Source organism: Apodemus sylvaticus, chromosome 2, assembly GCF_947179515.1.
Source record: "Apodemus sylvaticus chromosome 2, mApoSyl1.1, whole genome shotgun sequence".
NCBI classification, from domain to species: domain Eukaryota; kingdom Metazoa; phylum Chordata; class Mammalia; order Rodentia; family Muridae; genus Apodemus; species Apodemus sylvaticus.
Window position 1 is genome coordinate 102,432,427 of NC_067473.1, and position 26,646 is coordinate 102,459,072.

The 26,646-nt window shown below is 49.8% G+C and overlaps 1 protein-coding gene across 2 annotated transcripts in view; it reads right to left on the reverse strand.

The window, feature by feature from the left end:
- Tcf7l1 (transcription factor 7 like 1) overlaps positions 1-26,430 on the reverse strand; it is a 162,089-nt gene extending 135,659 nt beyond the window's left edge. The window contains exons 1-3 of one of the 2 annotated variants that reach the window (XM_052174020.1): positions 25,896-26,430; positions 25,748-25,811; positions 25,391-25,518 (exon numbers count right to left, since the gene is read on the reverse strand). In XM_052174020.1, coding sequence (XP_052029980.1) covers positions 25,391-25,518; positions 25,748-25,811; positions 25,896-26,138 — 435 coding nt within the window. In that variant the 5' untranslated portion in view covers positions 26,139-26,430. The remainder of the gene's footprint in view (positions 1-25,390; positions 25,519-25,747; positions 25,812-25,895) is intronic. The other variant, XM_052174021.1, reaches the window with a different exon arrangement.
- Positions 26,431-26,646: the final 216 nt, after the last annotated feature.

Sequence of the window (26,646 nt, forward strand, 5' to 3'; positions counted from 1 at the left end):
TCGGAGCATGCCCCAGGGCTGCCTGGAGTCTGGTTTCCACCAGGTTCAGTCTAAGGCACCCTTTATGGGAACTTGAGGAGATGAATAGATAGATGTGTGTGTGTGTGTGTGTGTGTGTGTGTGTGTGTGTGTATGTGTGTTTTGTATGCGTGTGTGCATACATTTACACACACACACGTGGAGGCCAGAGGTTGACATAGTGAGTTCATTCCTTCAATGGCTTTCACCTGATTTCATAAGCCAAGGTCTCTCAGCATCCTGAAGCTCACTGACTTGGCCATTGAGCCCAGATGGCCGGCCCCTCACCACACTCCCCTGCGTAGGGCTTTGCTCTTTATGGCCTGAGCCATCTTGAGCTCCTGGAAGAACAATTTTAATAACCAGGGTTTGGGGTTGGGTGGCTAAAAAAGTGAAAAATGCCCTACTTTAGCTGAAAGCATTAACTCCCATGCACCAGAAAGATAACCAGGAACAAACACCTAGAAATGTCAAGGCTCCGGGTGTCAGTCCCAAACAAGAAGACGCAGACGAGCACCGTGAGGGACCACCAGTCCTGGTAATGAATAAGAGGCAGGGTACTGCCCCAGCGCTACAGACAGCGACCCCAAGGGAGCGAGCAGAAGAGAACTCAGAATGCCTTCCCTTAGGACAAAAGAGTCCAGGAAGGTTTGGTTTGGGTGGCTCTGCCGGTTCCTTTGTTCAGTCAGAAAAATAGAAAGAAGGGCTGGAGAGACGGCTCAGGGTTAAAAGCACATCTCTTTCTTTCTTTCTTTCTTTCTTTCTTTCTTTCTTTCTTTCTTTCTTTCTTTCTTTCTTTCTTTCTTCCTTTCTTCCTTTCTTCCTTCCTTCCTTCCTTCCTTTCCTTAAGATTTTTTTAAAAATTTATTAATTTTTTATTTTGGTGTCTATTGGTATTTATGTTTATTCTATTGATGTTTCACCTGCGTGTATATCCGTCTGTGTGAGGATGTTGGGTGACCTAGAAGCCAAGTCACAGACAGCAGAGAGATGTCATGTAAATGCTAGGAGTTGAACGCAAGTCCTTTGGAAGAACAGTCAGGACCTGGCAGGAGGGGCGCAGGCAGCAGGGCATTTGAGAGACGGGTATTAATTCTCCACTTTAAGGAGACCTCCTTGGGCACAGATCTCCAAGCCTTCGTTCTGAGGGCAGCCAGCCAGGCCCCCGAGAGGCCTGGTACCTGGCTTGCCATGCCACGCCTAGCTTTGTCCCTCTGTTCATCACCAGGCTGCCACTCGGGCTCCGACGGGACACGAGCCTGTAATTCCACCTCAGGAGACGCAGCTGTGTGTGGCTCTGTCATCTGGCTTAGGTGTTACAGATGCTACTGAGAGTGACTGAAAGGCAACGCTGGGTCCTGTGTGGAGAGTCTCATCCTCCTACTGTGGGCCCAGAATGGACAAGAGCCCAGGTGGGGAGGGACTCCTTCTCTGACCTGTTGCTTCCTCCAGACAGAACGTGACACCCCAAGATGTCTTCCTCTTCCCCTTGGGCTTTCATCCCCACCCAGGAGGCAGGCGAAGCCAGTTGGATACTGGGTTCAGAGAACCCGGCCCTCGCCCCAGGGCATCTCTCCTGACTGATAGCCCAGACCCCAGTCTCTCCACCTTAAAGCCACAAAGTGGGCTGACGTTTGATCTCTCCTGCAAGGTCTGAACCAAGGAGACAAATTTTATTTTTGCTGTTGTTGGCAGGATTCTATTTGTTCGAGGCTTCACATTTCACTGGTCTAGGCTGGTTTGGAAATCACTATAGCCCAAGCTGTCTATGAACTTATAGCAATCCACCTGCCTCAGCCTCCCAAGTACAGTAATTATAATAGTAAGTCATATGCCAGGGTTCCAGATTGTATTTTATACACTCTATTTACCTTAAGAAATATCCTAGTTCATGCATGGCTCCAAACCACCAGGTAAGCTGAAAATCCCCCAGGAAATTAGTAGCAACAAAGTTATCCTAGAGACTCCACGGCCCACACCTCATTCATCTGGGGCTCAGTCACTAATGCCACCCAAGCGTGAGGACCTGAGTCTGGATCCCCAGGGCTGGTGTAAAAAGCAAGAAGGACATGAAAGTCTGTGTCTGTAAACCCAGAGCCAGTTCATCGAACCCATCGAACTGCTGGGAAACCCTGCCTCAGAAGAACAAGGAATGAGCCCACGAGAGGCTTCATGCTGTAAGGGGCTTGCGGCCCAAGCCTGGTGACCCAAGTTCAACCCCTGGAAGCTGTGAATGGATGAGAGGAGAGAGCTGACTCCGCAAGATTGTCCTATGACCTCTCCACGCGTGCTCTGGCATGCATATCTCCTCCCAATGATAATAAATTAATTATAATTTAAAAAAAAATGAAGGTAGAGAACTGAAGATACTACAATGTTGGCTTCCGGCCTCCACATATGCACACAAGCAAACACCATGCATGATAGAGATAGATGCATGATAGATAGATAGATAGATAGATAGATAGATAGATAGATAGATAGATGATGGCTTGGGTGTGTGCTCGGGCCTGGTTTGGGTTTGTTTGCTCTCCCTGTGCAACCGACACCAGCCTGGAACCTGTGGTAATCAATCATCTTGCCTCCGCCTATCAGTCCCTGAGCTAACAGGTGTGCGCACCACACCTGCTCCAGAGCGGTTGGTTTAACTCCTCGCTGCCCCTCAGGCACTCTGCGGCCGGGAATGACCGCCAGGAGAGCATTCCCAGCATCCAGTTCCTCTAGCAGCACCGAGCTGGCTCCTCTCTGGGAATGTGGGCTTGGGTTGAACCTGCAGGTGACAGCAGTGTGGAGCCGCCTGGCTGAGGGGCGGGGGAGACCAGGGGAGGGCCAGCGAGCACCTGGGCCGGTTGTTTTTTTATGTCTTGTTTTATGTGCACAGCTGTTTGTTTGCTTCTCCGCCTGTCCACCACGTGTGTGCGGTGCCCCCGGAGGCCAGAAGAAGGCATTGGACGCCCTGGGATGGAGTTAATTCGTGACCACTGTGGGACCAGGCAGGTGCTTTGACTCCAGCCAGGGTCCTCAGGTAAAGCAAGTAAATCAGTGCTCTTGACAGCTTCTAGCCTCCGACTTGTCCTTGTTGAAGGAGTGGCTGTCACCCTGCTGAGGGGGACTTCCGGGCAGAACAGTTGTAAAGGGGAAAGGAACTTGGAGTTGGCCTTCAGGTTTCATCCCACACAGTAGGTATCAAGGGAATTTCAGTGTAGTCAACAAATACTTGGGCAGCCTGTTGATGAGTCATGGTTACAAGTGCTTAGAATTGTGACAGTGACATGAATCTATGTTTTGTAAATCAAAAGCCTATCTTCTAAAACTGTTCATTGGGGGGGAGGGCGCGGGGGAGACGGTTCAAGACAGGGTTTCTCTGTGTGGCCTTGGCTGACCTGGAACTCACTCTCTAGACCAGGCTGGCCTCCAACTCAGAAATCCACCTGCCTCTGCCTCCCAAGTGCTGGCACTAAAGGTGTGCGCCGCCACTGCCCGGCTTCAATTTTCTATATATTAATTTTAGATCTCTTAAAAGAAATAAATGGATTTTTAACGACTTTACTTTTTTTAATGGGTTTGTGTGTGTGTGTGCTTGCCTGGATGTGAACCGCCTGTGTATCGGTGTCCTCAGAGGCCTGAAGAAGATTCAGAAGCTCTGTAACAAGAGTGACAGGCGGCTGTGAACGGCTTGAGCGGAGCTAGGAAGCAAACCTGGGTCCTCTGGAAGAGCAGCAAGCATTCCTAGCCACTCGCGTGTCTCTCCAGCCCCATTGGTAAATGTTTAACTCTGTAGAGATGTGTGTGGGTGCAGTGTGTCTGTGAAGACCAGAGAGCGTGTCTTGGAGCTGGGGTTACAGATAGAGGTAAGCAACCTCACCCATGTGGGTGCTGGGAACCTAACTCAGGTCCTCTGCAAAAGCACAGCACACTCTTGGCTGCTGCCAAGTCTCCCCACTCTGCCTGCCCCCAGAGTTTTTAAATAAAGAAGTGTTGGCTGAAGGCAGGCCAAATGACTAGCATCCTCTCTCTACATCCGAGAGTGTCTCAGAGAGCACACGCCCTCCCCCAGAACCAATGCTACTGCCTGTCCTTACTCAGGCACATGGGCTCAGAACCCAAAGAACCGCGCGGCCAAGTCAGAGAAGAGGGAACAGAGACCACTGGGCAACAATGGGGACTCTCACAAAGGCTTATGTAGCGGGAGAAAGTGACAGGGTCTGTCTGCAGGGAGAGGGGCTTGCTGTGGGGGTGGACAGCAAAAGGCCAAGTGTTTCATTTCCCACCAAGCAGCCCCTTGACCAAGCTTTCCCGGATTCCTGGGCCAAGGAAGTCTGACTATATGACCTTGTTCAGACAGGTCAAAGGCAAACATTCTGAAAAGGACAGGGGGCCAGTCAGCATCGCTGTGGAAAGCAGTAAGAAAAAAAAAAGGCCCAAACTCATCCTCTTCACACACCATGAAAAGCTTCTGCAGGGCAGACGGCAAATAAGGCCCTTCTAGATCTCCAGCACTCTGTCTGTGAGAAGCCACCACTGGGCAAGTGGGCAAACACCATGTAGGGAAGCAGGCCGAGAGGAGCAGCTGTCAGCCCCTCGGTCACTCACAGTGGTCCACAGCTAATCTTGTGGAGACAGCAGGAGGAGGCCTAGACTGTAGCAGCATGGAAAACCTGGTGCTGAAGTAGAGGCCTGTCCTAGGAGCTCCTGGGCTGGAGCAGCACCTGAGGACCAGGGCCCTAAGAACATCCTGTGTTCAGAGCAGAGGACAAGAAGCCCCAGGAACACCAGGAAGTGCATCTTGCATCAGACTTCATCTCTTGCCTTCCAGGAATCCCCTCTTCCTGAGGCCAAGCCCATTACTATTTATTTAGACAAGACCGGCCACCTTCCAGGACACTGTTAACCCTCATCACCACAAAGCCCAATTGTGCTTCCACAGGCCTCCCGGCCAACTCAGAGGAAAAATGGCCCTGGGGGGAGGGGGAACATCTTATGGCACAGATGAAGGTATGGTTAGATTTAAACATACATGTCAATAAGAAAATCCTCCACGTTAGGGTGGAGCACAACCTTCTGGAGATGGGCAGGCGGTGTGGGTGGGGGAAGGGCTCTGGCCTGTGCCATGCCGGATGGCCCTATAAATGAGCTGGCACTAAAGGTATTTTTAAAGCATTTCCAAAGGACCAGGCTTCACCAGACAGCTTGCTGAGAGGAAAACTAGCATACTATTCCATCCAGTGATTCTCTCACAGAGAATCATAGAATCATTATCTTAAAGCAGGACCTGTGGGTGACAGAGTGGACAGTGCTCGAACTTTCCTTTTAGAAAGGAGACCGGAAACTTCCCTATCCACCACTCCCAGGGTGTGTGTGTTGGGGGGGGGGGCACTTAATCTAGCCTAGGTCAGATAGAGTTTGATAATTCAAACACATGATTGTCCTCAGAGTAGATGTGAGGACAGAGTGTGTATAAATCGTCTCATGTTTTTAAAAAGCATGAGAGTTTCTCCTTGCAGCTTGTTACAGTCTTCAGCTGCTTGGGAGATCCAGACAAGGAAGCTCAAGTTGGGGTTCCAAGGCCTTTTAGCTCTCCTGCCGGGGTTTGTCTGCAGGAGTGGGAGCGGGCGTTGTGATCTAGGGTGCAGAAGAGTGAAGTTTCTAGGTAGATGCTGAGGGGTGTCCAGGTGAGGGGCCAAGGGTCATGGACACTGCTCCCACAACCCCTCTCAGTGGCGCTCAGTAGCAGCCAGCCTCCTGCGAGGGCTCTCCCGCCTTGGCCCCCACCCTCCCCTTGCTGCAGAATGTTCTCTCTGACCTCAGAACAGCCAGCCGTCTACGTTTCTGGGCCTGCTCTCAACCCCAGAAGTTACCTCAAAAATCCATGCTCTCTCTCTTCACAAATGATGAGTAATTATATTAATTGCCCCTCACAGTTCACTAACCCCAAGACCCAGGACGGTAAAGCCACCAGGGTCTCTCCAGTCTGCCCTGCCCCCTCCTCACGGTGCTCCCTCAGTCCCCTGAGGGCAGATGGGCCATCATCCCAGCTACTGCTCCTCCACAGAAGGTCCAGAGACCTCCTTGGCGAGTATTACAGACACACAGCAGAGCCATCCTGTGGGTGAGTTCTAAAGCTCGGCACCCCCAAAGCTCAGACACAACACATCTCAGCAAGAGAGCCTAAGAACGCAACTAACAACATACTATGGGCCAGTTCAGCATCTTTTCTGTGTAGACAAACAGGTTCACATAAGTCACCATGGGAAGTGACACCACACAGTAAGAGCTGGGTAAAATAAATCTGGATCTGAAGCCTTTCCTGTCCCCTAAATTGCTGTGAGTCTTTAGGAGGGGATGTTGACCTCTCTGGGCTTTGATTTCATTTTGAGTAAAGCAAGGATAGCCTTGGTTCCCACGACAGGGTCTTTCTGAGGATTAATAGAATACTCTCTGGGCCACAGAACAGAGAGAGTGTGAGCACTGAACACAGTGCTCAGGGACTAGAGACATGGCTCGTCTGCTCACATGTTTGCTAGACAGACATAAGGACACGTTTGGAAACCCAGCACGGGAAGTGGTGTGAAGAGCAAGGTGTAGCGTCTCAAACACCAGAGCTAGGGAGGCGGGGCAGGACTTCCCTGGCAAGCCAGCCCCACCCCTACCCCTACCCCCCCAATCATCAAGCTCTACGTTCAGCAAGAGATCCTAGATCCAAAACTGAAGGGAAGGTCAACCACTGCTCAGTGGGTGAAGGCACTTGCCGTGGAGGCTGATGACCTGATCTCACACATACACACACACACACACACACACACCAGAGAGAAGCTCGGGTCCTCATCCTGATAGGTTTCTCATGAGCTCCCTCACCCGCTTCTTGTTGTTTAAAGGTCTCTTCCCCTCTCTGTCTTAAGGATTGCTTAGTATCGGCATCCTTGGCCTCTCTCCTAGCTAGATGCTAGTAATATGTCCCAAATCTCTCTGGCATTACCAAAGTCTGTTGGGACGTGTCCCGCCATTGAAACTACGAGGGGAGGGGGGCACAACCGGACTCTCACAGACTAACTACTGATGATACAGGGAGGAGTAAATAAGACAGGCTGGGTTGTAGCTCAGTATGTAGAGTGCTTCCCTTACTTGCATGAGGACCTGGGTTCAATTCCCAGCAGTGTATGAGCCAGGGAAGGTAATCGCATGCAGCACACCACCGAGGTGGAGCCAGGAGGACCAGGAATCAAGATTTCCTTTGCTCCAGGAGACCCAAGTCTTGGGGTGGGGGTGGGGGGGGGGTCGGTAGAAGAGCTGAATTTCCATGTATAGAGCCCTTGAATGCACTCATGGAAACTTCCTAGGAATCAAGACTCCACACACACAGGCCTTCTGAGTTTCTTTACATCTGCCAGCCCAGTCACTGGGCTCGTAAAAACGCCTGTGGACCCCATTTGGCATATACATACAGAGTCCCATTGAAGGCCGCGCCTCGCTGGGCCCCCAGCTCCCCCCCCCCCATCTGGTCAAGAATGTACTCAGGAACTCTGGAGGAGAAGAAAGAACACAGGGGGTTTCTGTGTGCTCCCTGCCGGGTCCCTGCCTTCAGCAGACTGGAGGAAAAGGAAGCCAGGCCAGGGCAGCAGGCTGTGGCGGTCATTCCTGAGGCAGGGGCATTTTGCCAAATGTGCGATCAACTCCCTTTGATTTGGTGGATTGGACCCAGCTCCTCTGTTCTATTTTCCTAGTTCCGAAGAACTAATGGCTTGGTGAGTGAGGCTCGCGCACCCTGACACCAGACCGGCACACACTGGCCCAGCTCTCTGGGTTTAGGTACAGTGAGTGATCAAGACAGATTTGTGAACCCAAAGGCTCAAAAACCGGCGAAGTGGAGGAGGGGACAGGAGAAGTCTGTTTACCCAGTGTTATTTGAAAACAGGAATCCTGAATTCCCTTCCTACCTCATTATGACTTCTTTAACATTTGTTTTTAATTTATCTGAGATCATTATCTTCACTGAGAATTGCGTATGAGCCAAAGTTGAACTCAAAAACCACGCTAGGCCTTTTGTTCTGCCTGTGCTAATTAGCGTACAAAGGAGAGTCTGATTTCTTCCCTCCCCAACAGTTGGAAACACTGGTTACCATTGATGTAACTACCAGTACTGGAAGGGGCTGCGGGCTGTCGACTGGGGAACGAACGGGCTGGCAACAGGTATCAGGAAACGAAGGTTCTGATCCTGGTGGGCTCACGGTACTCTGCAGAGGAGACATGTTATTTCGAGCGCAGTGCTGCATCTTTAAATAAACTGACCACTTCCTGCTGGACATGCCCAGTACCTGAACTAAAGATGACAAGGGACCTCTCGCACCCCGGCTGGTCATATTTGAACATGAAGCCCAAGAGTAGAACAGCTAACAAACCCACCTATGGTTCTCATCCTCAACATGGCTTCTGGGGAGGGCGGTCCCCATTAGGTGCTTCTTGGGGGCCAGGAGGTCTGCTCTATAGTTCCCTCATTCATTCAACAAATACCGAGTGAAGGCCTTCCATGTGCCTGGTACTAACATTGTACTAGCGGTGGGACACAGCAGATCCGCTCCCTGGCACCCTCAGTGAGCTTAGGATCCAGGAGACAAGTGTGTTTTGGATGAAGAGGCCATGCGTTTGCCAACAGCGAAATGTGCTTCGGAATCCGCAGCAGGGAGCCGTAGGTGAGGCTGCCGGCGGCGGTGGAGGAGGAGGAGGAGGAGGAGAAAGATTGATGGAAGATAAGATTTCAAACACAGCAGCTTTGGCCAAATGAGCAGAGGAATCCCACGCGACCCACTCCCTGAAAGAAGTCCACAGGGGCGTGTGGAAGGCCTGAGAAGTCGCCCCAGACGGGACGCAGTGTGTCTACCTATTAGCATCCCAAAGACCTCTGGGAAGACTGAGAGAAGCCTATTGTTCTCAAACAAAAGCCCTTGTTCATATAACTGGAAAACTGTCACGTGTCCTCTTAGAGAGGCCAAAAATACCTTAAGTTTCTAATGTGATTCTGAAGTATTTTCCTTGGCACAGCCCTAAAACAACACATGGTCGCAACCGCGCACATACAAGTCCACAGACACGGACCAGGGGACCAGGTTCAAGGTTCTGTTGCCAGCTCAGACCTCTGCTTTGTTTGTTTTTAGAAGGCTGCACAGCCTCAGCTCTGAGAGGCATTGGGAGGACGAAAGAATCTACCATAATAAGCAAAGGGAAACGATCGGGCACCCATAACTGACTTATCAAAACTATACAGTGGAGGACAACAGAAGCGCACAATGATTGCTCTTGTTAGCCCCAAAAATGTCCAGGAAGGCAGGTCTTTGTGTTTATTTTATTATTACATTCTGTGCACAGAGAGAACTAGAAATAAACAGTATCAAGGATTCACACACGTAGGCAGATTTTTATCCGAGGCAGTGTCTTGGAGTCACTCTGATCAAAATCAAAATTTAATACCCAGGGTCCTTTGGAATATAAATCCAAGAAAACTGGTAGCCCAAAATTAAACATAAGGGGCTAAAGGTAATCACTGAACGGTAGATCACTTGTCTGGCATTCATGAGGACCTGTGTTTGATCCCTAGCAAGAAAAACGTAATTAAAATTAATAGGCTGGTATGTAACTTGCCAGGCGTGTGCAAAGACCTGGGTTGGTCCCCAGCACCACATAAACTGGGCACTGAGGTGCAGGCCTATGATCCAGGCATTCAGGAGGCAAAGGCAGGAGGATCAGGATTTAAGGTCATCCTCAGCTACATAGCAAGCTAGGGGCTAACCTGGGCTACATGAAACCCATTCTGACAAGCATAAACTGGGAGCTTCACAGACAGCTTAGTGACTAAGGCCCACAAGCAGGAGGAGCAGAGTTTGGAACTCTAGAACCCACATAAATGTCGGATAAATGCAGCAGCCCACCTATAATCCAGCCTTTAAAAGTAGAAACATGACGAGTTTGAGGCTAGCCTGGTCTACAGAGAGAGTTCTAGGGCAGCCAGCCAGCCAAGGATATACAGAGAAACCCTGTCTTGGAAGAACCAAACAGAGAGGGGAGGGGAGAGGAATGGAGAGACAAGAGTCCTCCACATAGGAGGGCTTTGGGTCCCAGAGGCCTGGCCTTAAAAGAATATTGTGGAAGACATATAGAAGACGGCTCCTGACATCAGCTTCAGACTCCCACATGCATGTGCATATGTACATATATGCAGCCACACATACATACACGTGCTCAGAACCATGCAAACATGTACACACACACAAAATGGAAAAAAGGAAATTACATATTTCGTGGGCCAAGCATGGTAATGCATTCTTTTAAATGCACTCTGAAGGCAGAAGCAGGTGGCCCTGTGAATTTGAGACAGCCTGGTCTACAGAGTGAATTCCAGAACAGACAGCACTACCTGGTGAGAGCCTGTCTCAAAAAAAGAGCCTGTGAGAACCTGACAACCGTGCGTGCCTGCCTCAGTTGACGGAGTTCACCGCGACAAAGCCTTTGCCGTGTGCCGGGCACTATCCCCTGTGCACACCTGCAACCCTATGCAATCTGTGGGGCCATAGAGTGGGTCCTCCTGCCTCGGGCTCAGCACTGAGTGGACACTGTTGCTGGGTTGATAAGATCTGAACGTCCACCCGATCCAGGAAGAGATGTCCTCACAAGTTGACAAATGTTTGTAGTTAGTGGTGATGTCAGAGGCACGGAGGTGAAGTGGGTGTCGTATCTACCCTCACTACCTGTGTGTGCCCCCTCAGAACCACAGGGACACTCTATGGGAGATGAATGAAAGCCTCAGTGCGCTCCTTCCTTTATATTTCTCTTTACTTTTAATTGCATGCATATGTGTGTGACTATGTAGGTAAGCGCATGTGGGAGTGCATATGTCCGGATCCAGAGGAGGGCATGCGATCTCCTGGTGGTGAGGACCACTGGAAGTGGGTGCTGCCAACCAGATGTGGGTCCCCTACACGAGCACCTTTCCTAGTGGAGCCATCTCTCCAGCCACGCCTAGTAATTGTTGAAATGCTACCAGTTGGCAGGAATATATGTGTTTTTCAATTGGAAGAACAAAATATAAGTACGAAAAAGAGATTTTACTTACAAAACAATTGCCCTGCCCAATTACAAGTATTAAGTAAATAGAGAGCATGAGTCAGCATTGGGAGTCTATTGAAGCCCCGCATGTGCTGAGCGCCTTTAGTCCAAGCATAAGAGACAGAGGCAGACTGACTTCTGAGTTGGAGGCCAGCTTGTTGTACACAGTAAGTTCCAGGCCAACCAGGGCTGCAGGGAGACCCTCTCCCTAAGAGGATACTGGAAATAACTTCTTTCAGAGCAAGGACCTTCTTAAGAGATGTTTTTTAAATACAATGGGCATATTTTGTTCTCTTCTAATCTCCGTGGTATTGTTTGGGGCCCTTGTGTACTTTGCATGTGTACTTTAGTATTTACATGGAGGTTTCTAAATACCTGTTCCCATTAAAAGAAGCCAACTCCTTCTAGAAAAGACTAGCTCCAGGTCTGGCATAGAAACGGACAAGGCAGACCTGGAATGTCCTGCCATGCCCCGACTTGTCCAAGGAACTCGGCAGCCAATTAGAGGAAGCACCGGCTGGATAAAGATGAGACAATCTGAGTATCAGTAAGGGTAGCGTTTGCAAACAGGATGGAGGACAGTGAGGGGGCTTACATCTCTAAGTTCAATGTGCATTGTTAAACTTCAGGACAGGGGACATTAACTAGAAACAGTGAGGATTGAAATCACGACTGATCCACAGGGAAGGTCTGTTTACTCTGAAAAAACCCGGTCAGTAGATCTTCTAACTCTGCAAGCCAATGGGCCTCCATGTCACCTAGGAGATGAAGTAAGTCCCTTATGCCCAGCTGTGCAAATGAATGAACATAGCTGTGTTTTCATAAAACTTTACCTATAAAAGGGGCAGGATGGGTTAAATCGGTAGATGTTAATTTACTGCCCTCGATCTAAAGGAATGAGACAGTTGATACCAGATACTTCCATTTTTAAGAAATACAGCTAATGCGTGAAGAAAGAATGATGCAGACTGCAGACCTCTGCAGACAAACGGAGTGAGAGAGGTGGGTGTGCTAACACCAGAGAGGGACAGTGACCGTGAGCATCTCGATGATGATGCATCTAACTTGAAAAGAAGATGCTGGTGGTGGGAGCCCTCTTTGCCTTGCTAGGTGTGGTCCCGGGCACGTGGTGCTGCATGCCTTGATCCCAGCGCTTGTCCCACAAAAGCAGGAGTATTTCTGAGAGCTGCTGGCCACTCTCGTCTGCGTAGCCTGTCCCAGCCAGAGCTACATACTGAGGCACTGAAGCAAACCAAACCAATCAAATGCCTCACCTGTATGCTCTCACCTTAGGAGAAAAAGAAATGAGGGGAAGAGAGGAGGAGGAGGAATTGCTGGTTGGATGTAGACCAATGGCAGAATGCTCTAGGAACAAGCAGAAGTAGGTAGATCTCTGGGTTGGAGGCCAGCCTGGACTAAAGTGAGGTCCGGGACAGCCAGGGCACACAAAGAAACCAGTAAGGGCATGTGCCCAAAGACCAGAGTCCAGCCCCCGGCGGAAGCAGTAAACAGACTCCCACGAGTTATCCTCTGACCTTCATGCGCACGCTGGGGTACATACACAAAGTAAACAAATGCCATTTAAAAGTTTTAGAGAATCTAAATTTACAGTCTGCCTGCGATTCCGGTGCTTAGGAGGCCAAAGCAGGATTGTGAGTTCTAGGCCAGCTGGAGCCTCATAGTAAGAGTTCACTTCAAACACAAACAAGGGAGTAAATACATACATACACACACACATACATACACACACACATACACACACATACATACATACACACATACACACATACATACATAGACACATACATAGACACATACATACACACACATACATACACACACATATACATACACAGATACATACACATACATACATACACACATACATACATATATACATACATACACACATACATACATACATACACACATACATACGTGAGTCTAGAGCTGCATAATGGGGCACAAACTTGTAATACCAGTTAAAACCTAAGATTGGGACCCAAAAGTAAGATCCTGCCTCCACCTCCCCATAGTAACAAAATAAATATCAGTCTATGACAAATTCTGCAGGAGTGAGATTTAAAAAAACAAAACACCCCAGATTCTAGTTAGTAATTTCTTTGCATTCTTTGTTGAATGCAAAATAGAGCTTCACCTTTGCTAGTTAAATATTTCTCTAGGAAAAAACACCTCCCCAATCACTGTATAAGCCCTTGATAAGCCCTCTCTGGTGCAGACATAATAAAGACTACAGAGCTAGAGGGGCGGCCTTGCCCGCCCCTACTTTTTTCCTCAGTGCTGGGGATCAAACTCAGGCCTCTGTATCCATGCCAGGCAAACCCTGCCTTTATTTTATTTTTCTTCAGGACAGACCACCAAACACCTTGTCTTAAAAACCAAACAAACAAACAAACAAAAAAGCTGGGCAGTGGTGGCGCTCACCTGTAATCCCAGTACTTGGGAGGCAGAGGCAGGCGGATTTCTGAGTTTGAGGCCAGTCTGGTCTACAGAGTGAGTCCAGGACAGCCAGGGCTACACAGAGAAACCCTGTCTCGAAAATACAAAACAAAAAACAAAAAACAAAAACAAAAACAAAACAAAACAAAAAACCCACCTTGTCTTTCATTTTACTTAGGAGTCACAAATACATCAGCAAAGAGATCACAGTACCTCCTAAAGTGTGAAGGTTTAGAAACTGGACCATTTGTTTGACAATCAACACAGGGATAATCACTCCCACAGGAATCCCAGGGGGTGCAGGAAAGCTAGGTGCAGAACCTAATACTTAAGTCTCTTAAGTATTTCCCCTTAAGATACTCATTCATGGAGGGAGGCAATACAAACAAAGTATTAGAGTAAATTTCTTGGGGAAACTTGGCAAACATACTTGGGAGTGGGGATGATCAGAGACAGGGTGCGCTCTGACTCAGTCTCCCTCCCACGTGGGATGCACCTCCATGCCCATCTCCCTGACAGACCCGATTCTAAACCAGTGACAGACTAAACCACTCACCAGAAAGAAAAGAAAAACCAAAGTATGAGGGAGCCGGTACACACACCTGCCTCTGCCTCTCTGCTTCCAGAGTGCAGGACAGCGCCACCCCTGCCCCAGCTACAATGTTTGGTTTTGCTTTCTGCTGGAGCTGAGAATGAATGAACCCAGGGCCTTGAGCATGCCCGGCAAAAACTCTCCAGAGTTTCCCGGCAAACACTCTCCACAGAGTTTCATCTGCTGCAGTTCAATTTTTTTAAGTGCATGTTTTGTTTTTAACTCTCTAACTCTCTCCCTCTCTCTCTCTCTCTCTCTCTCTCTCTCTCTCTCTCCTGCACACTAGCTAACAGAACCTCAAATTTCCAGGGTATTTCTCCTGTCTCAGCCTCCCATCCCCCTGTAGGAGTGCTGTGCTGGCATTACAGATGCATACTACCCCCTCAGACTTCTTATTTGGGTTTTGTTGATCTAACTCAGGTCATCTAGTTTGCAGGCAAGCACAATGCTGGTCGGTGGACAGAGTCTATCTCGGCTCCTCCCCGTACCGGCGTTATCTGGGAGCCCCTCTGTGAGGATGAGCCTCTCCCTCAGCAAAGCCCTGACAGGATGGTCATTCCCTGACAAGCATATCATTACACAAACACCAAGGCTGGAAAACATTAATAGAAGTGCAAAGCGTTTCCATTTCACAGTGAAACACTCCCACAGAGCGCTCCTCCACATCACCCCACTCAGAAAACAGTTTAAGAAGATACATATAATTAGAAAACGCGGGAACCTGAAGAGACGTAGGGCTCAGCTGTTAAGAGCACTGACTGCTTGCTCTGCCTGGGTTCAATTCCCAGCACCCACATGGCAGCTCACGACTGTTCGTTGTGACCTCCAGCTCTAGGGATCCGACGCACTCACTCACACAGACGTGCATGCAGGCAAAACACCTGCGTCAATAAAAAATAAACAATTTCAAAGGAATGCGACCACATTTAATTGACATAACACGAGAACGCCCACAGACACAAGAACGTAGCCAACAGGCTAGGGCAACAGAACAGGGGCAGGCAGATTAAATGGGGTACAGAGCGTAGAGTAAAGAAAGATTAAAGCAGCAATTAACACCATCTCTGGGGCAGTAACGAGATCCGCTCCAAGTCTCCAACCACCCAGAAAAGTGAGCATGGATCCTGGGGGCCGACTTTAATCCTAACACTTGGAAAGCAGAAACAGGTGGATCTCTGTGAGTTCGAAGCCAGCCTGGTCTACATAGAGAGTTCCAGGCTAGCTCTTACCTAGTTTCATAGTGAGTGACACCCTGTCTCAGCCAATGGCGCCTGCTGAAAGGGACGAAAATCCCACTGCAGAGAAGGGATGCGGGGGAAGGTGCTCCCTTGCCTCCCATTCCTTTAACTTTCGGCTCCAAATGGCGGCTTCACTTTTTTTTTCTCTACTTTTCCTGGGGTGTGTGTGGGGGGGGGAGCTGCCGCCTCCCTCCGGGAACCAGGTCCCTCCCCTGCCCTTGAGGCTCTACTAGCTGCAGGGCTCCAGGACTCCATCTCACAGTTTCCGGGAGGAGGATAAGGCGATTATCCTGCCAGTTCCCCAGGAGTTCACGGTGGGAAGAGTTCTAACAGATCCCAGGAGCACTGAAGGTGCCTTCGGGGCTATTTTTTTCTTAAAAACAAAAAAACTGATACTTAAATATTTGGGTTGCCATGTGTGCATGCTATATTTTAAATACAGAAGTATTTTGTGGTGCACTGTCTCTGGGGTATGTCCCTGTGGCAGAGGGTCACATTCCAGTGACATAATTCCAGTTTTGTGTCCATTCATTCACTTCTGTTTGCTTTAGGCAGGTCAATAATCACCTGAGCTTACTCAGGACAGCTAACACATCTGGACTTGTAAATTGATCCGACACTGCTCATTCCTACCTCTCGTGCATTCCTTTCTTCAGATCCACCTCTCCATTCTCTGTCTCTCTCTGTAGCCCAGGGTGGCCCGGAACTCACAGAGATCCGCCTGCCTCTGCTGGTTGGCTTCCCACACACCTCCTGAAGCTGGTTCTAAAGTCTTGGCTCCATTCACCTTAAGGGATCCAAGCTACTTAACCTCACTAAAGATCAGGACTAGGCTCTTGTCTTTAAGCCTAGTACTCAGAAGGAAGCATATCTCTGAGTTCAAAGACAGCCTGGTCTATAGGTGGAGTTTCAGGAGGGCCAGGCTATTATACAAGAGAAATTCTGTTTGGAAAAATAAAAACAAACAAAAAGATTACCTCTGTCAGGTCTTCAACTCCCTAAGAAACCCCAAGTTCTATCAACAGTAACTCAGTAACAATCTTCCCCAGGGGGTGTGGCTATCAAGGAGACCACCCGCTGGGTGGTTTGGAAAAATAAAGACAAAAATGCAGAACTTTGGGGGCCTGAGAAGCCTCAGCCCTGGTGGATAGTGCTCGCTGCTTTGCCAGAGGAACAAGCTCTGTACTGACTATCCACATCCCAAATATTACAACTGCCTGTAAATCCAGGTCTAGGAGGCCTGACGCCCTCCTCCCAGCCTCCTCCAGCGCCTACATGGCATAATACGTTCACACAGACACACAATCATAAAGTAACAAATTAAACTATCTTAACCTTTAAAAAAAAACCATGGAACTTCATGATGTCTAATTTCAAACCATAACACACACATAGAAAGACACCCACCCATATCTCTCCTTTGAGTCCTAAAATAATCACTGTGTAAATATCCAGTACCTATTTCTTTAATAATTAGCGCTGTAATAGTCTGTGACAGAGATGCAAGACTGAGCATTTATTTGGGCAGCGTGTAAGGAAAGCGAGAGACTTAAGCAAGCATTTTATAAAAGGCACCGTCAGGAAGCACTGCGTTCGTTCCTGCTTGGTTTCTCAGGGCTTGGTACCAGGCCGTAATCCATGCTGCACGGAAAGCAGGAAGGTCTCCCCTCCCAGGCCCCTCCGAGCCAAAGACACACCTGCATGCACTTCCGACCCTCACCGACTCCAACAAGGAGAAAGCAGTCTCCAGGTTCCAAATGTCAGTAGATAATGGCTTTTCCCGCAGGTGGTGAATTCAGTCCCTGGGCAGCAGGTTAAAGGTGACTGACCTCACGGCAGCAAAGTCCTGGTCAGATGGCTTCCAGCCACACACTTACTCACTGCTGACTAGTCAAGGGACGTGCCCGGTGCTCGTCTGTAAGGCTGACCCGAGTCTACCCCATCTCAAACCCAAGCTGATAGTCATATCAGAATTCCTGCACCGAGAAGCAAGCCAGCGCCCTTCTCCAGAGAAGGCCAGCGATACCAGGCTTGTGTGTCATGAGGAGAAAGGAAAAGGCTGCAGACTTTGAACCCAACCAAGTTCAAATCCTGGTGCTCACAGTGGCCAGTAGTGTGGTCTCGTATGACACACTTGACCTCTAGAAGTCTGTTTGCACAGCCGCAGAATGGGATTTACAAGGACCTACTTCCTACTGGGTCAGAAACTATGAGAACACTGAGATTTTAGTAGTTATTGCCAAGTGCTTCCCAAATAGGGTGAGACTGTTTACACCCTTTCAAGAAGAGTCCTTTGCTACACATTTGCCAGTAATGAAGTATTGGGACAGAATGGTTTTTTGGCATTTATTTGTTTGTTACTTTGAGGGTGGGGTTTTGAGACTGGAGAGATGGCCCAGTGGTTACAAGCACTGGCTGCTCTTGTAGAGGACCTGGGTTCAATTCCCAGCATCCACACCCACAACCATCCACACTCCACACCCAGGAGACCTGATGCCCTCTTCTGGCCTCTCCAGGCACTGCACACACATGGTGCACACATGCATTCATATACATTAAAAAAAAAAAACCAAGAAACTAAAAGTCTCAAGGTAGGTGCACGATGATGTATGCCTTTAATCCCGATAGATACTCAAGAGACAGGGAAGCCAGCCTGGTCTACATGGTTAGTTCTAGGTCAGACAGGACTACTCCATAGCTTTATCACAACACAAAAAGCAAAATAAAAACTTTAGATTATAAACACAATAAAATGGATTTAGGACTTTGAAATTTGCTTTATAACCTTAAGGTTATCAAGTAAAATAACAAAGGCTATCTTTATGTTACTGACACATTGCAGGAAGCCAGTGTCTGGGAAGATGTCCCCTGGGCAGCCCAGAGTCCCTTTCCCTCCCTTAGCGCTCTGTTCCTTGCCACACACAAGGTTTTGGGCCCTCATCCGTAAGTCTGATCCAGTTTAGAAGACAGAAAGATTTGCAACTTAAACACAGTTGTTTTAAATGTGCCCACCGTGAACAAGGTCCTGGGTTCCCCACAGCATGACATACACCAAGCCTAGCAGCACATGTCTGGAGGGGAGAGGCAGGAGGGTCAGAAGGCCAGCGACGGGGGCTGCCAGCTGACACAGAGAGCTAAGGCTTCAAAGGCTGACAGTCTGAGTTCAAACCCAAGCAAAGGTTGGATAGAACCATGTATGTAAAGTTGTCCTCTGACTTCCATACACACCCTGGGGTTCTTTCCTCCCCACACCTGGTGCACACACGCAATAATAAGTTTTTAAAGTTTTAATGTAATAGCAGATGTGTTCATTTTACCTTAGAGAAAATTTCCAGATTGATGTGTAGCGTGTATGAAACAACAATAACAACAACAACAACAATAATAAATAAAATAGTTTTAAATAACAAAAAAGAAAGGTCAACTGAATTCTAGGACCCTCTCTGCAGTCAAATTTCCCTTGACTTTACTGGGTCTAAAAAGGCCAGCCAGGGCCTGGGGCCATGGCTCTGAGCTGAAGACCGCTTGCTGCTCCTGCAGTGGACAAGGTTGTTCTTGACCCCCATGTTGGGACTGGTCCCGACCCCCCTACAAATCCAGCTGTGGGAGGGACTGTCACATCTGACCCCTGTGGGCAACTTCAGTCATGTGCACACATACATGTATTTAGAACTAAGATGAATCTTTTTGGAAAAGTCCATCCGGCCCCGCAGTGCCAGACTCACTCTGACCCCTATCGAGGCCATCTTTGCATTTTCTCTACATCCTCATCTCCGGCTTGAACTGGTCTGTAAAACTGGGAGGATGCCTACAAAGGACATCTGCCATCGATGAGGGAAGAAATTCACCTCCCTGCCAAAGGCCTCGTCTCCCTTTCTCCCCGACTCATCTTGAGTCCTTCCAGACCACCCGCAAACCGGCTCTGTCCCAGCATCCCACACACACTTCCTCCAGGAGGCTGCAGACTCTCTTCCCATCCCTCCTCCTCCACAGCCAGGCCTCTTTAATGGCTAAGGCCTGGGTTTCCACCATCTTTCAGGTAACGCCAGGTAGGAAGTGAATTGCGGGGCTGCAGAGATGCCTCAGCATTTCCAGGCACCGGCTGTTCTTCCTGGGTGTGGTTCCCAGCACATATGTGACAGTTTACAAACAACTGTTAACTCTATCCCAAGGGACCCTCTTCTGAACTTCCAGGTACCAGACATGCACATGGGACACTTACATATAAGCAAATAAAACATGTGTTCAGACACATAAAAGTAAATCTTTAAAAAGAAAAGAAAATGAAGTGTGGAAGATACAGTGACTGCCTTCCCCTCTTCTCCCACACCCTTCCCTCTTTTCTGGAAACATCCCCATGAACCCACTGTGTCTCTCCTCCAACACCCAACAGTTCCTCCTGCGAAAGCCTGTTTGAGCTCTGATGTTGCCCAACTATTTGGGGAGATTTTGTCCAGCGCCAGAACAGCAAAGAGAGAGAGAAGGCCAGCGTCCCACCTGCTGAAGTAATGTCCCAACTCATCCAGGCTCAGACACCATCAGTGAACTGTGACAGCAGCTACCAAAGCCACAGGAGGGAACCACACCTCCTTCCTCTCACCCTGAACCTTTCTGTCCTCTCCCCTTGGCCTGGCTCCAGTGAGTCTCCTCCAGTCTAGCTCCTTCCTCCCATCTATCTCATCATCTTGGTAAGCAGAGGTAGGAGGTATAGAAGTCACACTATTTTTTGTGTTGCTGGAACCAGAATCCAGGGCCTCAAGGACATTAGGCAAGCTCTGTATCAACAGGCACATCCTAGCCCTTAGAATAACTTGAGGGCGTTCTGCTGTCTCTTGAGTAAGGACAGATTCCTTTCTTTCTTTCTTTCTTTCTTTCTTTCTTTCTTTCAAAGGTTTATTTATTTCATATGTGAGTACATCTTCGCCGTCCGTCAGACACATCAGAAGAGCGCATTGAGTCCCATTACAGATGGCCGTGAGACACCACATGGTTGCTGGGAATTGAACTCTGGAGAGCAGGCAGCGCTCTTAATCTGGAAGAGCAGTCATAACTTCTAAGCCATCTCTCCAGCCCCCAACAGATTTCTTTCTTAGCATTCAAGGCTTAATGTGCCCCTAAACATCCTAGGCCACTAGAACAGAGTAAGTTCTATCACAGCTACGGACTTTCTCTCTTCTTGTGTTTGGTCTCCCTGGCTTCTATCTCAGGATCACAGTCAAGAGCGTAAGTAATGGCCAAGAATATTTAAATTTTTTAATGAGTAACAAGAATCACTTTGAACTAAAACAAGCAGGTTGTGGTAGCCCATGCTCTAAAGATGGCTGAGGCACAATGATTGGCTGAGGGGAGCCTAGTGTGAGACCAACTAGAGCTACATTACAAGACACTGCCCTCCCCACTCCCACCCTCCCATCCACCCCTGCACAACCAGCAGCAACAAAGCAAGAGTTCCAAGGACAAGTTGAAAGTTACCTCCTCCTCCTCTGGCCTTCCTTGAAACACACTAACTCAAAGCAACTTTACCAAACTCCTTTGTCTAAAAAGCATCTCCTCAGTGCTTCTTAACAAGGACCTATCTCATTGCATCCTTGTAAAAGACCAATGTTACTGTTTCCTAACTCAAGTTTTGCATCTTTTAGGCAAAAGATCTGGCCTGATGTCTCTTGCGCCCCACAGTTCCTTAGCACTGTCCAGGCTAAGCGCTCGACACACAGTAGGGCTAAGAAGTCAAGGAATTACAGATTAATCTTGAGTGTCCCCAGCGTAACCACTGAAAGTCATCTTCCGGCAGAGCTGTGAGTGCAACCTTCTCTCATCACAGAAGCTTTCCAGCGAGCTGCTCGTTTTCACTGCACAATTTCATTGGTTCACATTTCAAGCCGGTAGGCTGTAGAGATGGCTCAGTGGTTAACCATGCTAGCTGCTCTTACAGAGGACCTAGGTTCCATCCCCAGCGCCCACATGGTGGTTCACAACCATCTGTATCTCCAGTTCTGGGAGATCAAAGGGCATTGCACATACATGGTACACAGACATACACACAGGCAAACATGACACAAACAAACATGGCAATTCTTGTCAGTTGACTGTCAAGGCTGAAATGCCGTCAATGGTCATACATGTGTGTGCACATGTGAATTTGGCTGGATGTGTGTATGTGTGCGTGTTCATGTAAACATCAGACTGCCTTCTCCTTGAGAAGTCCTAGAAATGAGATCAGTGGAGGAGGAGGTTAAGCCATAGGTTTCTAAAATTATAACAAGGCAACTCAGATATTCCCTGCCGGATCCACCCACCCAAAGACAAGTCTGACAGGACTCAAGCTCACCTCAAGCTTCAAACCAACGTCACCCCAGCGATCCGAGCGCCAAAAATTTCAGTAACACAGCAGGGCACTCCCAACAGCCCACTCTATACAAAAAGCCCTCATTAAACTCAAGAGTTATATTTAGCAAAAATGGAACAGAAGTTATATTTAGATGAAATGACTTAAAAAGAATTTTACCAAAAACAGCATGTTTAGACTGATCTGCAAAAGGAAAAAAAAAAAGGTTTTTAGATTGGCTCGACGGTAAAGGCGTCCGCAGCCAAGCCTGGTGAGCTGAGCTGGATCCCCAGGCAGCACGTGGTAGGAGGGAACTGACTCCTGGAGGGAACTGACTCCTGCAGTGTCCTGACGGGATACGAGCCTGCTCTCGAGTTAATAAATGAGATGTAACAAAGTGTATGAATCACTTAAAAATAGAGGAGAGGTTTTCCTTGGTTGTTACATAAATTTCCCAAAACAACCCATGTGTGCTCAGGGATTTGTTTGTCTGGAGGAACAGGAGGTGGCCGCTGAGGTGGCTTGGCCGGCAGTCCTCGGGAAGCACACTATAGGATACTCAGGTCAGCACACACCTAAAGCCCAGGACTGTTCACACAGACGTGATCTGGACAGCCTGACCAACATTCGAGCTTCAGTACAGTAATCCTACACATCAGGCTCACCGCCTCTCCCTTCCCTAGACATGATTAACATTCACACTGTGGTCACAAAGTACCCAGTCAGTATCAATCCGCCTTGCAGACATCCAATCCTGTCGACCTGGCTGTCTCTACCTAAATGATATAACTTCTTTTTTTGACATCCACTCTATTTTGTTTGTATTTGTTTTGGGGACAGGCTCTTCCTAGGTAGTAGCCCAGGCCGTCCTCACACTTGCAATGATTCTCCTGTCTGAGTCACTGGTGTTCCGGGATTATTGGCAAATGCCACCCTGTGTGACTTAATTTAAATTTTCTTAGCAAAAATTGTCAACAATTTCACAATAGTCTTGTAAGCCTGCAGTCTCCTCTAGAATGAAGGTATAGTCAGAGTGTGGTGGCTTATGCCTGTGATGTCATAAGAGGATCTAAGCAGTTTAGGGCTAGCCTGGTCTGTATAGTAAGTTCCAGGTGAGCCAGGACTACACAGTGAGACCTTATTTCATGTTTCCAAGTACAAGCAATAGTAGAGTGTGGCAGCTGCCCCCTCCTCCACACGCCTCAGGTTCCCCAGAAGCACACTCACAGTAACACATCTGTAAACCTAGCACTCAAGGGGTTAATCCTCCTCAGATAGGAGGATCCAAGTTCGAGGCCAGCCTGGGCTATAGAATGTGACCCTGTCTTAAAACTTGTTCCTCAGCCCAGGGTAAGGTGACCTCTCTCCTAAAGGGTCTTCTATAGGAAGAGACCATTTCCCGGCATCCCAAGGAAGCCAGAAAGTATAACCAATGAAGAAAGACAGCCTGTCTCCGTGACTGGCAAGTCCTCGATGTCCGAGCAGCAGAGATGCCAGTGTGGGTGCTCTGAGCCTCCTGTCTGCACAGCCAAAGGCCCATAGGTAACTCAGAAACACTGCAGCCGGGGTCCACTTTGACTTCTGGTTTTGTTATGTCCAGAAATCTAGAACAGCCGAGAAATGGTCCCCCACTTTTGTACGTATAAGCCTCAAACAATAAAACTTACAGTTGAATGATTTAAAGGAGAAACAAGACCTAGAAAGCAAAAGACAGATCGACTCATGTAGTCCAAGAACCTTCTTCCGACCTAGCAGCTCCTGTCTGCCTCGGCTATCTGCTCCACTGGGAAACAGGGGAGGCCCAGTTTTGCCTGGACGATCATTGAGTCCCATGAAAATCATACTAACTATATTGATATGAACATTGAGAAAATAATAATTTCAGCCATATAGTCCTAACAAGTGCTTAAAAGGGGTCTAGCCTGCTCTGCTTCCTGGTCCTGCTGCTCTAGGAGAGTGTCAAACTAGAAAGAAACCTTCCTGCTTGACTGTGAACTTTGTTACTGAGCAGGCCAGCATGTGAGAAACTCCTAACACCCAGGAAGCTGAACTTATGATTTTGAGCCAATCCATCAGGGAGATAAGATACAGGCATGGGGGTGTGATGGAAGTCGAAGTCCCCAGGCGGGGGGCTAAGAGGTGGGTGTGGAGAGGCAGCAAGATGGCTCTGTGGGTAAAGGCACTGGCCAGCCAAATCTGAGGACCTGAGTTGGATCATGGGAACTCACGTGGTAACAGAGAATCCAACTGACTACCAAAGGCTGTCTTCTGTCCTCCTCGGAGGTATTAACCCAGGCATAAGCCTCAGATACACCCAAGGTGTGTGAAGGAAATCTCCAGTTAAAGGGAAACAGCCATATTTGGGGTGTGTCTGATGACTTTTAACTTCCTAATACCTAGTTCAGAGCTGACATAGGGGCATAAGTGGCTCCGATGATAAAAACAGAGAAAATGGGACTAAAGTGGCTTAACACACACACACACTCACACACACACACACACACACACACACACACACACACACACACACTGCATGAACTGTGAAGTCTATCCCACTCCACCAAGGGCCCGAAATGACAGCAGGAATGACCCATTCAGCACCCAGATCTTCCGTGGCAGCCTTTGAGCATAATCATATTTAAGATGAACTTTTATTCGACCTCAGTTCCCTCAGGGGTGCACTCCTGAGGTGTAGACATGCCATACGTAGCCCACCAACTCTGGGAAGCTCTGTACGAGGCAGAGGTAACGAGCGAGGCCCTGCACCGCAGGAAGGTGTGCACTCCGGGTCTACCATCCACCCCAGCATCAGCACAGGAAACTTGGGTGTAGAGCAGCGGCTCAAAGGCCAGGCCAGCCCCAAACTGCACCCCTTATTTCGGAGGGAGGCGGGAGCTCCGAGCAGGAGAAGGGTGAAGGAATCCACCCTCATTTGCACATTGTCTGGGGCCGGGTCAATTTGCTTAATCACCGCTCTAAATGCCAGGCACACAGCACACAATGCGCCCCCATCAACAGGTTTAAAGTGTCGCAGCGCTCGCTTTAAATGTGAAAAGCCAGCAACAAAAGGGGGAAAAAGCCAAGTAAGAGCGCCTTGGGGTCGCCCTCCAAACCGTCTCAGAGGAGGTTAAAACCCAGAGTTCTGCAGAAAAATTGAGGCCCTGGGGTGAGGATTGGGGGTGGGTCCTGAATAATCCACACAAAATGAGGAGATTGTACAGCTCACAGCAGCCCGGGGAACCCGCAGGTCAGAGGACATCTCAAGTCAGGATCCTCCAGGCCCTTGCCCAACTTTCCCCCTTGCCAAGGGGTAAGCTGACCAATCTCCAGGGAGAAAGCGAGACACCCCCCCAACACACACACACCCCACCTCCAAAGGCAGGCACAAATCCAAGTTTTCCCTTGGTAGGAGCAAGGAATTTGGGAGGCTGGGAGGACCGACCAGGCCGCAATCTCCCAAAGGCGAGAAGTTAAAGGAACTTAACTTTCATCCCGTTACTGGCCAAAGCAGTCTCTCATACTAGGCCGCCACAGGGGAGTTTGACTCCGCAAACAAGTTCGGCCCAGGCAGGAGGCCCCATCCCCCACACCTCGGAGAGCCCGGGGGCGCACCCCGCGGGGCCGGACGCCCACCGGTCTCGGCACGGCCGGAGTGACACTTACGGTGCGCGCTCCACCAGGAGACAGGGGTCCGTTGGAGAGGTATGGGCTGCTCAGGTCTGGAATCATCAGGAAGGGGTACCCAGGGTACGCAGGTCCCTTAAAGAAAGCGCCATCCTGGGGCCTTCTCACTGAGGACAAAACCAAAGTGGAGTGAGGTCAGGGGTCCCCCCGCCCCAGACAGAGCAGCTATCTGGAGCTCGGGGCGGGAATCAGGAACCCGAGCGCCCCTCGAGTGAGCCCCAGAGTGGCTGCTGCAGCGATGGGAGGAGAGCAGGGGCTCCGCCACCCGAACCATGGAGACCCGTATGGCCAATCGCTGGTGGCCGGAGAGTGGAGACTGACGGAGAAGGCACTTACCTTCGGCGAAATAGTCGCGCGGCTTCTGGAAAGCGTCCCGGGCGGGCTGCGGGCGCCTCTCCGCCTGTGGAGGAGACACAAAGGCGAGGGCGGGTGAGCGGGAGCGGGACCCAGGTCCCCCAGGGACTGACCCTAGGAATCCCTTTACCTCGGAGTCCGAGCTACTGCTCTGATTCTCCGATTCGTTGACCAGGGACGACTTGACCTCATCCAGATCCCTCTGCGCCGAAGCGCTGTCGCTGCTCGGCTCTTGCTCTTCGCCCCCCTCGTCCTGGAACGGGATCAGCTCGTCGTTCGCTCCGAGGTCGTCCCCTCCACTGCTTGCCCCGGCTCCGGAGCCACCGCCTCCCCCGCCGGCGCCGCCACTGCGGCCGCCACCGAGCTGGGGCATGGTGGGGCCACGGGCCGGGGCCGCTGCGCTCGGAGCCCCGCGCCCTGCCTGGCCCGGCCCGGCGCCCCTCCCTCCCTCTCGCTGGCCCGGCTCCGATCGTTTGGCCGCTGCAGCGACAAAGTTTTGACAGGGCGTGGCTCCGTGGGAAGCGGGCCCAGCACCGCCCAGCCGGGACAAGAGACACTCAGCTCCGGATCGTCCCGCAGCACGGAACCTAGGGCTCCCCAACTAGCCGCCGCCACCGCCGCTGCCTGCTCGGCCCGGGCGTCCCAGCGCCTGGCCCGCCGGGGAGGGGCGATGGGGAAGGAGGGAGGGACCGCCCGGCGGGGCAGGGGGGCCGGAGGGAGGAGCCCCGGCTGCAAGCTGACACCCGCGCCTCGCGGAACCAGGCGAACTGCAGCGCGCGCACGCACACTCGCATTCACACTCGCGTCCTGCTCGCTTGCACCTTCCGGGGACTGCAACTCCCCTCCTCGTGCGACCACCCTACGCCTCGAACTTATCCAGA